Source organism: Mercenaria mercenaria, chromosome 1 (assembly GCF_021730395.1).
Source record: "Mercenaria mercenaria strain notata chromosome 1, MADL_Memer_1, whole genome shotgun sequence".
NCBI lineage: Eukaryota > Metazoa > Mollusca > Bivalvia > Venerida > Veneridae > Mercenaria > Mercenaria mercenaria.
This window is the reverse complement of record NC_069361.1, coordinates 90175383-90194051: the sequence shown is the minus strand read 5'-3', so window position 1 is coordinate 90194051 and position 18669 is coordinate 90175383. Positions and strand designations below refer to the sequence as shown.

At 35.1% G+C, this 18669-nt stretch overlaps 2 protein-coding genes across 2 annotated transcripts; both read left to right on the top strand.

Moving 5' to 3' along the window:
- The first annotated feature begins 1333 nt into the window (after positions 1-1333).
- Positions 1334-2092, top strand: LOC128548471 (L-xylulose reductase-like). Its single transcript, XM_053523363.1, has one exon. It carries the CDS (start codon positions 1334-1336, stop codon positions 2090-2092), a length of 759 nt encoding a protein of 252 aa, XP_053379338.1.
- Positions 2093-8342: 6250 nt separating this feature from the next.
- On the top strand, positions 8343-13508 carry LOC128548449 (L-xylulose reductase-like). The gene is made up of 2 exons (XM_053523306.1): positions 8343-8512; positions 12695-13508. Exons 1-2 carry the CDS (start codon positions 8343-8345, stop codon positions 13506-13508), a joined length of 984 nt encoding a protein of 327 aa, XP_053379281.1.
- The last annotated feature ends 5161 nt before the right edge of the window (positions 13509-18669 follow it).

Genomic DNA, 18669 nt, shown 5'->3' with positions numbered 1-18669 from the left:
CAACATTGACAGACCTTATTGCCTTTCCCTTAAAATAATCAAGGTATTGAAAAGAACAGAAAGGCTGGCTACCACAAAATACTGGGAAAAATGTTTGCAAACTATTATTATGGGTTTTCATATCAAACTAAAGCTAGCATAGGGTACTGTTGTGCGGAATCATCTTGATTAACTTGAGAAAGGTAGTGTTAAGATATATTATTAATTCTCACTGCAAAACGGAAAGATTAATATCTAACAGAAAAAGTTAGGTTACGAGAACGCAGTCCCACCAAACCTCAACCCCATAGCAGTGTATGTATGAATGTATATCTACACAATATAAATGAAGTAAAACTTATAGACAAACGAGGCAAAGTGAACAATGAACGGAACCATTGGATCGCGGTAGATAGACATAAATAGTCTTTTTACACTGATGATCCTCTTTAGCTACACATAGTTTATTACTTATTTTCTAAGCTGTTCATTGCAAAGAACCAATTTTCGTCACCCGCTACTAAATAAAACATTTCCTTTGTCACATTGGGCCCTCAGAAATGATAACTATTAGGCCTAAAGCTTTTATGTTGTACTGTTCATGAAAGCGTGCTTTTCTATTTATTTCTATGAAAAAGAAAGAAGGAAGTTTAATGAGTGATTTTTATATTGCTAGCTTGGTTTTAAAAACCTGTACAAAATTTAATTGAGATTGTATTCTAGATTTATAATGTTTTTGATATAGCACTTAATATGTGTCACCTTGCTACACTGTTTGCATGTAAGCATACCCATATTTTCAGGAGAAAACACGTTAACAGAATTTGTTAAAAATGAAAAATTTAAGGGCTTTTACAGATTGTTAGAGATACTGATATGTCTCAAAGTATAAACGAATATCAACATTTTACAAATACTAATCGGAAAAACTCTTCCTCAAAATGTACTTCAGTGTGAAAAAAGCAACACTTTCCTTCTAAAAGTTTTTTACTTCTTAATCTCTATGATAGGATAAGTCAAGAATTTAAATCAGCTTTTATTTTCACAAACCTGTTTGGTTTGTTTTCTATCATAAAACCAAAAACTATTATTTATCAGGTAATTGTAAAATACTTTCATGGTAACATATTCTGTTATGATTAAGTTTAACAACTTATGTTATGCACATAAAACCATTGTTAATCAGTAATGTAGATAGATAACAGAGCTGCAATTTTATACAGGTAGTTGAACTACATAAGTGGAGTATAATTAAGGTATTTCATGTCAACTGTATGTAATACGTACTCATCAGTAGGTTGTGTAACAACATTTTTGCTGTTTCTTTTTTTTTTAAATTCCGTGATAAAATACTATGTCTTTTAATTTGGCTGGAAAGAAATTTCTAGTTACAGGAGCAGGTCGTGGAATAGGTCGAGTTCTTTCGAAGACTTTAAGTGAACAAGGATGCAAAGTTTATGCACTAAGTCGCACGCAAGAAACCCTTGATACTTTGGCAGCGGGAAATTCAAATATACACACAATCCAAGCTGATGTAAGGAACTGGGATGAATTGAGAAACAAACTTGATGGGATCGAAGTTCTGGATGGACTTGTTAATAATGCTGGGGTAACAGATGAACTGTCTGGCCCTTCGTTGGACGTTTCAAAAGCATTTTTAGACAGGAATTTCGAGACTGGATTCTTAGCCTCAATTAACACAATACAGGTCATCGGAAATAAAATGGTGGACGCCAAACGACCGGGCTCTATCGTGAATGTTTCTAGCGTGTTCTCGCTACAGAGTTTTCCACAAAATTTAGGATACACTGTAAACAAGGCAGCACTTGATATGATCACCAAACAGTTTGCACTAGAGTTAGGACCACATCAAATTAGAGTGAACTCCGTTAACCCCACACTTGTTCTTACTGAGCAAGTACAGAATTTTATAACAAATGTGTCACCTGTAGATAAAATCATTATAGAAAAGATACCAATGGCACGCATACCGGAAGTGAGTGAAATTGTGTACCCGATCATATATCTTCTTAGCGATTTCTCATCGATGGTTTCAGGGACAACAAATATCATTGACGGAGGACTGATGTCATCTTTTACTACTAAACTGTAAATTAATGCAGTGGGATATTTTGATTGAATGAAAGATCGTAATGATTGACACTGAAAAATAACAACTAATATATGACAGAAGTGACATGGAAAAGTATGAGCTTGAAGATATATTATGTTAGTGATACAGCTGATGAGAAACGGTTTGTTAATCGCTGAAAAAGATACAAAAAATATATAAAGGTATAACGATATATGTTGTTGCATCAACAAAAACACAGACAAAATGGAAGAAGTAAAAACTGGAGGAGAGGTGACACATAATAACGAAATAATGAATATATTTCAATTATATATTTCTGTTTAACTTCTGTCCTTGTTTTTCTGTTTTCTATTATTAACCGTAATTAATGAGGACTGTTCGCATTATGAACGGTGATAAGTATTGGCTATTCGCATTATAAACGGTAATGAGTGTGAGCTGTTCTTTTTTTGAACGGGGGATTAGTGTAGGCTTTTCATTTCATTAGGGGGAAGAAAAGGGCTTTTTTTATTACGACGGTGTTTAATGTGGACGGGTCAATATTTAAACAGTGTTTTTTTGGGAAATTGGTGTTCGCATTATGAACGGTAAATTTAATGTGGATTTGTTCCCCCTTATGAATGGTAAATTGTGTGGGAAGTTCGCTTTTAAACGGGGGTTTTGGTGTGGGTTTGCCCGTATGAATGATGTTTATTGTTTGCACTTCAAACAAAATGAACGGTGTTTAGTTTGGCTTTTTAAAAGGTTAATTAAAGGAAATTTTAGGGGTGAAGGGTTAGAATTTTGAACGGCAATTTGTGTGGATTGTTTTTAATCACTAATATTACATTGATTATATCATGTATCTTACGCATGCCAAAATTTATGTTTATATGTTTTTTGTTGTGTTGTTGAGCTTTTCAGGGTGAAGTTGAAAAAAATTTAGGGTTATGTTATGTTATTTGGGTAATTTTTTGGATTTTTCCGTTTTTATGAACGGTTATTAGTAGGGGATGTTCCCCTGTTAAATGATAAAAAGGTGTGGGCGGTTTTGCATTATGAAAAAATTCGCATAGAAGAAATGACTAACATTCAATATTCTCTTCCAAGATTTTTTTAATTTTAGGGCTGAAAAAAAAAAGGGAAAAAAAAATTTTTAAGTAAACAGATTTTTTTCCCCCCAAATTTTGTAAGCTATTTTTGGTTGGTAGCGGCAAATTCAAAAAATTTTTTTAAAAATTTTTTTGGGGAAAAAAAAAAAATGTTTAAATTTATGGTCGTAAGAGCTAGGAATAGATAAGAGTCACTTCAAAAATTCGATTTCAAAAAACCCGGGTTCAAAAAATTCTTTTGTTTAATTAAAAATCAAAAAAAAAATAGGGTTTTATTCAAGGGAACGTAATAAAAAATTTTAAAAGGTAAACTTCTTAAACCCAAGGCTACCGTTATAAAAATTCCCTTTAAATATTTTGCTTTTAAAAATTTACTTTTCGTAATTCGTTTTTGTTTTAAAATTAAATTGTTTTTTAAAGACCTTCTGCGAAAAGGGTTTTTTAAAAACCCGTTTTTTTTTGGGGATGGGTTTAAAATTGTAAGATTTTGGGATGGAAAATTTTCCCAAAATGTTTTTGGGTTTTAAAAATTAAAAAAAAAGTTTTAAAAAAAAGGGGTTTTTAAAACCCCAATTGTTTTGAGACATACCGCATTTTTAGGGGTTAAAACCCGTTTACAGTTGGACCATTGGTTTCCCCTTTCTTTGATTGTTTTCTGGGGAAAGAGGGGGAAGACTATATGAAAAGAGTTTATAAACCCTACCGGGGACTGAACTGTTTTGGTATTTGTCTTCGGGCCCTGTTTGTGGGGCCCTTAAGGGTGTTTCTCTTGTTGCTTGTCTTTGAAAAGGCAGGGGAGTACATACTTTTTTGGGGTTTTTAAAGGGGGGGCTTTTTTATTTATTTATACTCGAGCATTTTTGTGTTTTACATCCCATCCCCTTTTTGTTTCCTTTACTTTGTGTAAGAGATTCCCCCGGGAGGGGCTTACTCTTTTTTTCACTGTCCCGTGTTTTGGAACATGGTGGTGGAAAGAGTGGGGTTTGGGGTTTGGCGCCCCATTAAAAGGTTTAAGTCCCCAGTGGTGTTTTTCCCACTGCCCTTTCCCCATGGGGGGTCCCCCAACTGTTTTTCTTTTTTGTTTTTTTCGTTTTGTCCTGATGGTGTTGACTTTGTGTGGGGTTGTGTGTGTGTGTGTGTGTGTGTGTTTTCCTTTGTTTTTTCGTTTTTTTCCTAATGTGTTGGCTCTGGGTGTTGTGTGTTGTGTTTTGGTGTGTGGGGGCCCACGCGTCTCGGGGTTGGGGGTTTCGTTTTGAGGAGGCTGCTTTTTTGGTCCCGTGGAAATTTCCCTGTTTGATATTTGCCCTTTGGGTTTTTTGAAAAAAATTTAAAAAAACAAAGGGAAAAAGCAACTTTTAAAAATTTGCACCCCTATTAAACTGAAAACCCCTAGCTGTATTTATATATATATTGGCTATTTAACGGGGAAAAAAAAAGTTTACCATGGGCGTATGAGCGGGGGGGAAAATTTCGGGCAGTTTAGACAAAACAAAGTCTGTTGGGATAAATTTTAATTTGAAATTTATTGTTTTATTTATTTTTTTGTTATTTTTCACATAAAAAAAAAGACAAATATTCAAACAGGGAACGCCACGTCCCAAAAATTTCGCACCCCCACAAAGGGTAACCTACACCCACGCAGAGGGTGCACCCCACAAACACACACACCTTTACACGGCCCACCACACAAAGCCAACACGGGGACAAAAACGAAAAAACCCAAAGGAACACGTGGGGCACCCCCTTGGAAGGGTTTCAGGGGCCCAAAAACACCACTGGGAGTTTTAAACCCGGGTTTTATGGGGGCGCCCCCAACCTCAAAAACCCTTTTATCCCTCTAGCCTCATTCAAAAAAGGTCAGAGATAAGGATATTGAAATTTTTTAAAGGAAAAAGTGCTTTTTTTTGAAAATTTTTTTTGGGTTTTGTTTTTTTTATTTTTTTGAAAATTAAAACGAATGATGCCGGTCAAAGGGGGGCCCCCTCACCCCCAAAATTTCCCCAGATTTGGGGTCATATGTTTTGGCCCTCCAGTTGGGGTTTAATGTGCCCTTTTCGAAAAATTTTTTATTTTTAAAACTTCTAGATTTCTGCATTTGGTTTTTTTAAAGTGTTTTAAAAATTATTCTTGGTCCCTTTAAAAGCTTAGCTTTTAAATTGTAAGCTAAAAAAGTGTAGGATTTTTAAACGTAAAAACCCACAAATAAAGATTTTTTTTTCCCAAATCAGAATTTAAGCGTTTTTTTAAAAATATCAAACTTTTCCGGCGGGGGTTGTCCCGCTCCCTTTCAAAAAGGGGGGTTACACCTTCCTTACTACCCCCAACCCTTCCCTCCATACCTCATACCCCAATAAAATAAATAAAAAAAGTTTTTTAAAGCCCAAAACGAATGTACTTGTTGATTGTCACCATTTCCTTATTCTACCCCAATAAAAATTTGCCTATTTAGTCTTTCAGTCGGACCGGGTTAACTTTAAAACGGGGAAGTTTAAAAGTACCCCTTTTGGGCCCGGTTTTTGCCCTTAAACCATTTTTGTTCCTCTATTTTTTTCGTTTTGTTGTTTGTCCTCTTTGTCATATCGTAACCCGTCATATTTTTCCCCCTATGCTAAAAATTCCAAACAGTTTTCAAAATTCTAGTATCTTCAGTTCTGCTTTTTGGGTTCGTTCAGGGCTAGTTCCCTTATTTTATTTTAAATTTTGGTTTCCCCAAAGTGTTTTTTCATTGAACTGCCTCTAGTGGGAAAGAAAAACTTAAAAACGTTTTTTTAGCCGTTTTGAACACACAACTGGGGATTTTTTAAATTGGGATATTTTTGCAAATGTTGGTTCTGCTGGGAAAAAGGGATTAGAGTGCTTTAACGGAAGCAAGCAAATTTTTTACTTTGCCCATTTACACAAAAAATTTTTTTTATTTACTGAAATTTAAAAGCACAAACGAAATTTTAAAATTTTTTACATTTGTAAACCCCTTTTTAAAGGGGTCCTAACTCGTTGTTTGGGCTCAAAATCGTTGTAAAATTGGCTCCAGGGAAAAAATATTCGCAGCCAAAAAATTAAAAATTTTAATAAAAATAAATATAAATATTTAAAAATAAAAAAACAAGGGAAAGTATTGATAGGGAAAAGGGGGAAAAATTAAGGGGGTCCCTAAAATCGATTTGGGACCGTTTTTTTAACGACATAAAAAAACAGAAAACATTTTAATTTTCCCCCTTTTTCTTAAAAATTACCGTTTTTGGGATTAAAAAAAGGGTTCTTTTTTTGAAATTTTGTTTCAGGGAAAAAAAATGTATTATTTGCACTATACTTATAAATTCTAAATGGTTTTCATTTTATTATCAGTTTTTTAAAGTTATTTTTTTTTTGTGAAAAATTTCAAGGGAAGTAAAATTTAAAAGGTATCTTTGCTTTTTATAAGTACTTGTCTAAGGCAAGAGTTCTCTGGGGAATAACAACCTTTTTAAAAATTAAAAAATTAAAACTTCTGTTTTTTTTATATTAACAAAAAATATCATAAAAATTTTATATTTTTTAAAATCATTTTTTGGGGATTTCAAAGGGTTTAGAAATCAAATTTTTAGACTTAATTTAATGTTTTTTCTCTCGGTTTATAAAATTAAATGTCTATCTCTTCTTTGTTTTTGGGAATTGTAAGGGAAGTAAATTAAAACATATCTCTGCTTTTAGGTACTGGTCCCAAGGGGGAAGGGGTTGTATTCTCTTCGGATAAATTTTTTAAATATTATAAAATCTTCTGTTATTGGTATTAACAAATTCATAAAAAAGTTTCATTTGTAAAAATTTTTGGTTATGTCAAGGATTTAAAAAATCAAATTTTAAGAATTTTAATTTTTAAATTTTTTTACGTTTTTTAAAAATTAAAAGGGTTTTATCTTACTTTTTTCGTTGTTTTTTTTTATGATATATTTTCAATGATCCAAAACGTTTTTTCCCGGAAGGAAACGTCGTGGCCCCCTTAAAATTTAAATTTGCTTTTTTTCAACCCGGTTTTTTTCCCCCTACCCAAATTTAAAAAATTTTCAACCAAATTTTTTTCATTCGGAAAAAAAGATTTAAAAACCAAGGGTGCTATTGCCCTTTTTTAAATAGAAAATGCTACGAGTTCTTTCAAAGGGCCCGTGTCAGATAACAACGAAAATTAAAAATGTAAACACTATTGTTTGATAACTAATGCGAAAAAAATAGGTCGGGGGCATTTCAGATAATGTTAGATTTGATTTCCTGTGAGTATTTGAAGTGATGGTTGCAAACATCAATATATCTTTTTTAAATTTTTCCGGTGAGATTTAATTTTTTTCGTCAAAAAATTTTAAATGAAAAGGATTTCAAAGTTTTGTAACAGTCGCACGAAAGAAAAGCTCGACACTTGGGGGCGAAACATTCAAATTACCAACCAAGTGGGATGAAAAAGGAAAAAACAAACTCGAAAACTTGGGGGGACTTGTTAATTTAAAGATTGGGGGAACGGGATGAAAAGGGGGGGGGGTGGGGTGGGGGGGGTAAAGAAGGGAAATTTCCAAGTATTCCCCTACAATTAATAAAAGTAAAAGAAACTCTGTTTTGTTTTTACCCTATTAGGGAAAAAAAACTTATGTTTTCTGAAGGAAAAATAAAAAAAACGACGGTATATAACGTGTACCGTGTACTAATAAGGCCACGATGACCAAATATGTCCACGATGACCCAGCGGACACTTTTCACCGCCGACCCTAAACTTTTTCCCCGAAAATGACTGAGCACGAATCACAGTGGCGAAATAACTGGCTACAAAACAATGTCGAAACTGGATGTTTCCGTGCTAACATGTTTGAGTATACAGACACTAAAAAAGAAATGGCGCGAAAACAATGGTGATCGCGTAATAGCGGATTCAGTTAGTTCTTTTGTTTGCTCTGTAGAGCTATTTTCCTTATTTTCTTTGCACTTTTTATGACATCACATGATAGATCTATACTTGACATTTAAATTCCATTTTCATAATGAACTAATAGCATTACATACTTTGGTCATACATCGCCACTGACTTTTACAGCGTGCATATGTGTTTAACTGAAAACGTTTTTCTGGCATCAAGCATGTCATCCACTTTTCTTTTGGCTTTTGTTCAGCACTATCAATATTCTTCAAAAAAAAGTAAGTCACAGACATTTAAAATGAGTCATATGCTGCAGCCATTGAATGTTTGTTTTATTTTATATAAACCAGCTAATGTGTTCATGCTTTTGTTGGCAATTGTACCGGAAACATGTTTACATGTGGACAATTCAAGAAAATGGGGACATTTCCACGACAGTGGACATCTGCAGCTTCATCCTTTAAGGAGGTAGGTTACCTTGTTACAAGGGTAAATTCAAATTAGTTGAAACGCAGCATTATTTTGTATTTCGTGTAATATGAAGTTTTAACTGCTACAATTTCAATTTCGTTTGTCTCTGTCCCTTCAAGTTCAATTTTTATCCAGGTTTGAAGAACATGACCCTCCAAAGGTATTTCATATTGAAAGAAGAAGGAAAATACGGATATTTAACACTTTTCAGTGTATTTTAGTTTCATTGATATCCGTAGAAGTCTGCATAATTGGTAATTTTACTAGTATGCACGTTAGCTTTCTAATACAAACTTAAAATGTATATGTCGCGGGGCTCGTGTTTCCATGGTAACGCATTGTCTCTCATTTTTAAACAACTATGTATAAAAATAGGGGTTTTCGACGGCTTCAGTGCCGTTCTGTTAATGACCAACATGGAATATTTGGGTAATATTATTAGCAAAATACCAAGCACTTTACATGGTACCCTATTTTTCTTAAAGTTTAAAGTAACCATGGCAACAGAGATGTTTAAAATAGCTTATATCTTGCTTTTTGTCGTAATTTCATATAAAAAATATTGAATAAGATTATCTTTCTAGCTGATTTAGCTTTAAAACATATATTATCTAACGTAAGTAATATTTTCGTGTTATTTGCATTTATTCAAATTTCACAGCTTAGAATACTTACAGCAGTAACCCTCGTCTGGCATTTTTCATGGAAAAATCGTTAAGCATGCTGCTATTATTCTCATAAATATTGTTGAAATGAAAATAAAAAGCCGAAGCTGTGTTTCTTAAATAGACCAGTGTCAACGCTTTTGAATTTTACATTTAGATACATAGGTCACAGGCTTCGTTTCCATGGTAACATCAATTCAATTCAAGAAACCACAATTTTCTACTGAAATCTGAACAATTTTAGATCTTACTTTTAGTATATAAGTAACAAATTATCAACGGAACCTGAAAAATAGGTATTACAAATCAAACTGCGAGATTTTTTATTTGAAAATGGCCGTAACAAGTAACCTTTCACCCAACTATATTCCAAATAACATTGGTTACCATTATCCATTTTCTTACATTCCGCATAACATTTCAATATAACTACATAAAAGAAACAAAATATTGATTATTATTCGGAGCAAAAGACTCATAAAAAATATTTCAGCAAATAATGGTTATTTGAAAATAGTTAAAATAAAGAAAATGCACAGAATTACGTACTTTCAAGATAAAAGCTATTAATTTTGCGTGGTAACTGACACGTAACGTCATGACGTCAATGACGTCATTTTAAGACAACATTGTTTTGAAGCGTTTCTGCGGCAATTTATTCATTATTTCTGCATTACTAAACCATAAAGCATCAGATCGAAGACAGATTTGTTTTCAGAAGAATGAATATACAAACACATTTAGTTTGTCGTAAACGTCGTCGTAAATCGTCACGTTAGCTTCCGGTTGGACATGCGCACATACAAATATGAAGGTAATCTACCTCCTTAACGAAGATTTAGTGTACGATCAGAACTATGGAGTCGTCGGCAGCTGGCAGTTATCGACTACACGAGGTTTCCAGAAAAGTCATATTTTTCTTTAGGTTTTGATAGAATATTTTAGATCTAAATATATTTGAAATAAAAAGTCCTCAGTCGAACCTATTAAAGAACAAGCGATTGAGTGCTTGGGCTGTTCAAGATATCAAGGTGTAGTTATTTTGCTGGTGAATGACATGCAAATTTACTGTTATATTACGAAGCAATACTATACTAGTGCCCCTGTAAATAATATAGGTAGTTATTTCATGTCTCATACCCGGAACCTCATGTTGAAAAGTAGTAACACCCTTAACTATAAAAATACTTGTACTTTGTATCGTTTCTTCTGACACCGTAAAACCTAAACACCTTCACTTCTATTTATGAGATTTTAATATTTCTAAACTACTGACACCCTTTGTCCATTGTCGTCTATCCATCCATCCAGCCATCCATCCATTCATCAATCTTCCATCAATAATTGCATCCAATGACATTTCCTCATACACTAGGAGATCGGATTCAATAAATCTTCACTGGAACGAAGTCCTTTATATACACCAAGTTTTATAACCTGAGCCCTGAGGTCATATGCACTAAAGGGAAACCAATAAATGACTTACATTGCATATTGTGCAAGTACCATTCACCGTGAAATTATGATACAAAGCACGTTTGAGCCCACCCGCTAAGCTCAGTAGGGAGAGCGTTGGTGTACGGATCGCGGGGTCGCGAGTTCGATCCTCGGTCGGGGCGTATGTTCTCCGTGACGATTTGATAAAAGACATTGTGTCTGAAATCATTCTTCCTCCACCACTGATAATTCATGTGGGGAAGTTGGCAGTTACTTGCGGAGAACAGGTTTGTACTGGTAGAGAATCCAGGAACACTGGTTAGGTTAACTGCTCGCCGTTACATGACTGAAACACTGTTGAAAAACGGCGTTAACAGCCCCACCCCCACCCTCCACCCCCACAAAAATAAATCATAAAACAAGAGCACCGCCATGCGGGTGCTGACGCTCATCTGATTTTTTTTGTATAATAGAAATATTGTCCTACCCATGATTTTCTAAGTCTAAAAAGGGCCATCATTCTTGCAAAAAGCAGGATAGAGTTATGTTTCTTGATGTACAGTGTCCACTTATGATTGTGAAAAACTGTTGCAAGTTTTAAAGCAATAGCTTTGATAGTTTATGAGAAAAATTGCCTTAAACATAATACTCAACCAAGAAAATGATTTTCTAAGTCCAAAAGGGGCAATAATTATTGCAAAAAGCAGGATGGAGTTATGTTGCTTGCTGTACAGGGTCAGCTTATGATGGTGAACAAGTGTTGCAAGTTTCAAAGCAATAGCTTTGATAGTTTAAGAGAAAAAGTTGACCTAAACATAAAACTTAACCAAGAAAACTGATATTTTCTAAGTCCAAAAGGGGCCATAAATCTTGCAAAAAGCAGGATGGAGTTATGTTTCTTGCTGTACAGGGTCAGCTTATGATGGTGAACAAGTGTTGCAAGTTTTAAAGCAATAGCTTTGATAGTTTAGGATAAAAGCTGACCTAAACATAAAACTTAACCAAGAAAACTGATTTTCTAAGTCCAAAAGGGGCAATAATTCTTGCAAAAAGCAAGATGGAGTTATGTTTCTTGATGTACAGGGTCTGCTTATGATGGTGAACAAGTATTCCAAGTTTCAAAGCAATAGCTTTGATAGTTTAGGAGAAAAGTTGACAGTTTAGGAGAAAAGTTGACCTAAACATAAAACTTAACCAAGAAATCTGATATTTTCTAAGTACAAAAGGGGCCATAAATCTTGCAAAAAGCAAGATGGAGTTATGTTTCTTGCTATACAGGGTCAGCTTATGATGGTGAACAAGTCTTCCAAGTTTCAAAGCAATAGCTTTGATAGTTTAGGAGAAAAGCTGACCTAAACATAAAACTTAACCAGGCAACGCCGACGCCGACGCCGACGCCGACGCCGACAACCGCTCAAGTGATGACAATAACTCATCATTTTTTTTCAAAAAATCAGATGAGCTAAAAATAAAAACAAAGCACGTTTAGAGCCCGCCCGCTTAGCTCAATAGGGACAGCGCAGATCTACGGATCTTGGGGTCGTGAGTTCGAGCCCTGGGCGAGGCGTATGTTCTCCGTGACGATTTGATAAACGATATTATGTCTGAAATCAGTCGTCCTCAACCTCTGATTCATGTGGGGAAGTTGGCAGTTACTTGCGGAGAACAGGTTTGTACTGGAACAGAATCCAGGAACACTGGTTAGGTTAACTGCCCGCCGCAACAAACTAGTAACTGAAATTCTGTTGAAAAACGGCGTTAAACCCAAAACAGACAAACAAACAAACAAAGCACGTTTACATGCCACAGACAGTGCCACAAAGTCAAAGGCTAAAAAGCTAAAAGCTGACAATGTTAGCATTGGTTAGTTTGAAAATAGTTACAGAACTAATAAACATGAAGCAGAGCAACAAATTACGAGAGAATGAAGACTTTATAAACATGAAGATGTCATAGATTCATACAAGGTCAATGGTCAGATAACAACTAATAATAATCGACTGAACTATACGTCAACGAAGCAGCCATGCGATAACCTTATGGGGTATGTAGGTCTATGTGTGTTTGATATTGTTAGATTTGATTTCATATTCGCAGTGTTTGGATTTAAAGTGATCGTTGCAAACATCAATATGTCTTTTAATTTGGCTGGAAAGAAATTCCTAGTCACAGGAGCAGGTCGTGGAATAGGGCGAGTTCTCTCTAAGACTTTAAGTGAACACGGATGCAAAGTTTATGCACTTAGTCGCACGCAAGAAACGCTTGACACCTTGGCAGCGGAAAATTCAAATATACACACAATCCAAGCTGATGTAAGGAACTGGGGTGAATTGAGAAACAAACTTGATGGGATCGAAGTTCTCGATGGACTTATTAATAATGCGGGTGTAACGGAAGGACTTTCTGGTCCTGCTTTAGATGTTTCGAAGGCGTCCTTAGATAAGTATTTCGAAACTGGATTCTTAGCATCAATCAATACAATTCAGATCATCGGAAAGAAAATGGTAGATGCTAAAAGATCGGGCTCAATTGTGAATGTTTCCAGTGTGTTATCGCTACAAAGTTTTCCGCAAAACATAGGATATAACACAAACAAGGCAGCACTCGATATGATCACTAAACAATTCGCGCTGGAGTTAGGACCACATCAAATTAGAGTGAACAGCGTCAACCCCACACTTGTTGATACAGAACCAGTGCAGAATTTCGTAAAAGATGTGTCACCGGTAGATAAACTCTTTATCGAAAAGACACCGATGGCACGCATACCGGAAGTGAATGAAATTGTGTACCCAATCTTGTATCTTCTTAGCGATTTCTCATCAATGGTTTCGGGGACTACACATATCGTTGACGGTGGAATGATGTCGGCATTCGCTACTAAATTGTAAATGTATTCAGTACATATTCTGTCAAATGAAATTTCTGGATTAAAAGAGATGTAAAAACAAACTATTGAAATATGTGACATTTTATGTTGTGTCAAAATGATATACTATTTTTTTTTGTAACTTTAATACGAGTCGTGTCTGTTTAGACTTTGTGTGTCATTGTTTATGGTTACGTGGCCGAGTGGTTAAGTTCGCTGACTTCAAATCACTTGCCCCTAACCGATGTGGATTCGAGCTTCACTTTAGGCGTAGAAATCTATATTTGAGGAAGTCATGCCACTGGCTTACTGAAATTAGGTGGTTCTACCAAGGTGCCAGCACGTGATGAAATAATGCCCGTAGGGACACCAGGGCTCTTCCTCCACCACAAAACGCTGAAAAGTTGCCAATACAACGTCTAAGTAGTTCGGTATTCAAGCTGTATTGTTCTAAAGATGTATAGAAATTGTTATCCATAATAGGTTTGTCTAGTTGTGATAATATAGTTTTGTGACAACATTGTTTAAGAAACAGCCTGTTACACGTGAACTTCAGTTACTCTTCTAAAAGCTGATAAATTGAATTATTGTAAAATTGATAGACGACAGATTATATAGTTTATGCATGTGCGTTTGCTTTAAAGTCAACATTATAATAGATAGAAACTTGTTATCATGAAACAGCTCATGTTAAGGCCAACAACCTTGAAAACAAATCACAGCTTGTTATAATATTACTTTTGTGATCGGGCAAAGCTGCTTTTTTTTTTTTTTGTTCGGATCTATATTAAACGGTTTGGATTTTTGTTGACTGTTTGATTATATAACTTATTTACGTTCGTCAGGTATTACCGGTACATTATACACCATAAAAACATATTTAAACCACAGTGTAGGAGCTTTTCTACTCAATGATAATCATCACTGAAGCGGCTTTGGGTCAAGGATTAGAAAATGTAACAGCAATGAGTCAAATTACAGGGAGACATTTTACTGCTGACAAATACAGATTGCTATTGTGATAGATGATAAATGCTGAGGGAGCTACTGGTATCTTTTTTTCACATCTTTGGGATCATGGAGTCCATTCAATAGATTACAATATAGTTCCGCTTAATCTTGTGCTAGCGGGGCGTTAGAGGTGCTGCACGTTTCATTACCTCTATAAACTGACTCAGTCAAACCGAGTCTGCTATTTTTCTGCTTGGTTGCATTTTATGCTTCCAAAGGATTTTTTTACGGATTTTATTTGGTATGACGCGGCCAGGGATCGAACCCACGACCTCTCGCACTCAAAGCGGACGCTCTACCACTAAGCTATCGAGGCGGTTTTTAGGCATAACGATAAATACAAATAACTTTCTTGTATCAGTTCTTTACCAGACTGACTGCTACTCCCATTAATGAAAGTACAAAGAGGTTAACGGAAGTATGTGGTCGACTTTAATGCCTCTAAAGATCAAATCAGTATTAAACGTCAAATATTCAAATATTATTAAATTCCCTTTTCACCAAACATTACACATTGATATTTCAGTGTTTACGACACAATGAAGGAATGTTATAACAGATTATGCATTAATGAAGACAGTTCCAATGACAATCCCTTGATAACGCCTTTTATTTGTTTTGCTTCACTGTTTGATTTTTTAAATAGTACATGCATCGGCAACCGCGTCGAAAAGTTTTGTTATGTAAGCAGCTATACTGAATGTCTTTAAATTTACCAAATGTCTCTGGCATGACAAGGTGACCTCACGGGACAAGATACATTACCCTAGATTGAAAAATCTATGCCCTTATGAAACTAAAACTTTTTTGATGAAAGTTTTGCACGTAAGCAGGTTTTTCAAATACTGCAACATTGAATTTCAGACTCAACGCAGGTCTTACACTACAAGAGGACTACGCATGGCAAAAAGAAAACACTAGCTTATATTTTGTCGAATGCCCATTTTTACAAAGAAATTTTAGGAAAATTTTGCATATAAATAGGTTTCTCAGAAAGTACTTGACCAAATGCTTAAAAATGTCCACATATGGCTTTAGCATCATATGATCTCTCAGAGCAGGTTTTACAACTCCTACTTACAGTTTTGCAAACTTATGTCCCTTTTCATCTTTGGATAAGCTTCGTATGTAAACTAGTACTAGTATTATGTTGACGTGTTTTAGTAATGCATGTTATAACTTTGTGAATCAAAGAGAAGCAGTAGATTTAAAAGAAAAAACTTGTGTATCGTTACATTTTATTTCGAAAGAAGTTGCAACTGATTTTTTTTCATGCGTCAATGTCTTTAAATGTGGCTTAGCAGGAAAGTAATTTCAATCTTGGAATATGCCATATACTCTCCAAGAATTTTTGTAAAAACGGTGCAAATGTATGAATTATGTTGTATAAGTACAAGAATGAGAAGTTTACACAAAACAAAATAAACGAGATAAACATTTATAAATGTATAAATAACATACATTGGCATGTTGGCACCCTTTAAACGCAATAACACGCCAAAACGACAAATACCATTTATGTCGTATTGGCGTGTTGATTTGACACATCAATACGCCAAAACGAGATGGCAAAGATCAGCCATCATACAAAGTTAACTTGAACATAATGAAATAACGAGAAAATATCTGGACCAAAAATAATGATTTTGATAGTATGTCGAAATAAATGGGTTTTTGTCGATTGCAATCTAGTAAACGCAATGATAAAACTTCTGTAAATAGGCTGGAGCATAAACCATTCTAAAACGATTAGAATGGTATCACTGTTAGATTACCATTTCATTGAATTCATGAAACAGGTTTTATGTTGGTAATTCACGGATTAATCGATCTCGGTGAAATTTGACTGTCTAATAATGATACATGCCAATTGCTTTAGCTTAATGATATTGTTCAGTGCAATGTTTTTCCAAATCCACTCACAAAAAGAATAGAAAAATGAACGGAAAAATTCAGATAAAGCCCCAAAAACTTTAAGATAGTCTTTTTTCCGAGTTTTTGTCTTGTTCTCTGCAATTTTATGACAGGCGTCTGCGTCTCCGTTTCTAAAAAAACATCAGAAGGTCAATAAATGATAAAAAAACCTATACATTTTTTTAAGAACAAAAGGCTCGTCGTTTATACTAGGCTACTAAATGAAAACATCGGAACCATCCTTGAGCTACAAAGGCACTCGATGTTGATCTAAAGCTCTCAAACTATAGCCACGACCAAGACGTCACTGGACATCATGGGCAGTCATATATGTCATATATAGAACCCTAGCCAAACTCATAAAACTAGACTAAAGTGTTAACTTAAAATTTACAAAGGAAGTGACTGAATTCTGACAAGAGGTAAAACCTACCTTTCTAGTGTCTGTGAACCAGCACCGGAGTAGGAAGATGTCGCTCTCTATATATACCCTGCGATAGCCAAATGCATGAGAATTCCATGATGAAATATTCAGTAACACATAAGGGGTATACATTAAGTATCAATATAGTACGAATTAAACAGATAAATATACTATAAAACAGAGGAATTAACATACAAGAGAGAGGCTAAGATAACTATGAATAACCCACATACAAATAAAGTGGTCAGTGTAAAATTTAAACGGTTTATTAATTATACATATTACTCTGTGCTGTAAACCAAGTAAAATAGCAGTAAATGAATTCCAGCAAGTACTGTAAGCATTTCATTCAAAGAGATAGAAATTACTGCATTTACTTTTCACCAAAAGAACCATAGATTATCATCTAAAAATACAGATTTAGTCATTCCTGCCACAATTTCTCTTTGACTACTTCATAAAAATCATATTTTTCTGCTTTCCATTTTCACTCACCAGGACTGTTCGGTGCAAAAGACTTTCTGATATTTGAAAATCTACCGATATTAAGCGAACGTCATTATTTAATCGATTCCTTCACATTTTTTTTTGCAGTGGTTCCTTATCTTTTCCCCCAATTTTTCATTCAAAATCGTTTGCACAGTGGGTTTCTTGAATCAGTGTGATAGTTTTACCCTGAGCCAGGTAAATACTTAAAAAGAACATTTTTCTATGTTTGTTTGTTTGTTTTAGGTTAAAGCCGTTTTTCAGCAGTATTTCAGTTATTAACGGTGGGCAGTTAACCTAACCAGTGTTCCTGGATTCTGTACCAGCATAAACCTGTTCTCCGCAAGTAACTGCCATCTTCCCCACATGAATCAGAGGTGGAGGACGAATGATTTCAGATACTATGTCTTTTATCAAATCGTCACGGAGAACATACGGCCTGCCCGGTGATCGAACTCGCGGCCCCGCGATCTGTAGATCTGCGCTATCCCTATTGAGCTAAGCGGGCGGTCTTTTTTTAAAAATTCATTTACGGGGAAATGGAAAAAGTGATGAAAATCTGTAATTTTATACATTTCAGGTTCAAGTTTTTGCAGTGTTGATGAAGAATCACGACAAAATAAATAAACCTAAATTATATTTGATTTATGTTGCCTGGGCAGGAAAAAAGGTATGAGGAAGTACATATATTGATTATATGCAGGACCAAGTAAAATTTAAATATGTAAGTCACAGAAATTATTTTACCCGTTAGATTATGGTTTGAATGTAGCCGTTAACTTTTTGAATTATGGTTGACTTCTGGTTGGACTGGAATTAGTCTTGGATATTGGTTGGTTTTACGACGTTGTACCAAAGTCGGACTATCACGTCTGTATAAAGGTGGGCGGTGGTCTAGTGGTAACACGCTTGACTGCCAATCCAGAGGTCCGGGGTTCGAATCCCGGTCAAGGCACTGGAAATTTTTTAGATGCTCTTGAGTGTCTCCCACCTAACTAGAGGCCTGTACTGGTTCTTCCCATGAAAGACGGCTTCGCGTGTATCGGTGCTATACACCGGCACGTTAAAAGGGAACCAGCTGTCTATTCGAAAAGAGCAAAGGCTAAGTTAGCCGACACGTCGTATCTGAAAAGTTCTCTCTGTCTGTTCTGGAGGCCTTATCTCACTCTGTCCCTCTGGTCAGCTCGCTCTGTGTTTGTACAAGTAGAGGATGATTTCGCGCCCTGTGTGGCAGCAGTTGCTATATGTAAAGCGCCTTTGAACGTGTTTATCATGAAAAGGGCGCTATATAAATCTGGTATAATAATAATAATAATAATTGTTTGTTTCATACATTTCACCGAATGAG

Bases quoted from the DNA above. Each gene is read 5' to 3' on its own strand.
- LOC128548471 (XM_053523363.1), top strand. From the start codon at position 1,334: ATGTCTTTTAATTTGGCTGGAAAGAAATTTCTAGTTACAGGAGCAGGT.
- LOC128548449 (XM_053523306.1), top strand. From the start codon at position 8,343: ATGAGTCATATGCTGCAGCCATTGAATGTTTGTTTTATTTTATATAAA. The intron at 8,513-12,694 runs GTAGGTTACCTT...TGATATTGTTAG, and splicing joins CAGCTTCATCCTTTAAGGAG to ATTTGATTTCATATTCGCAG.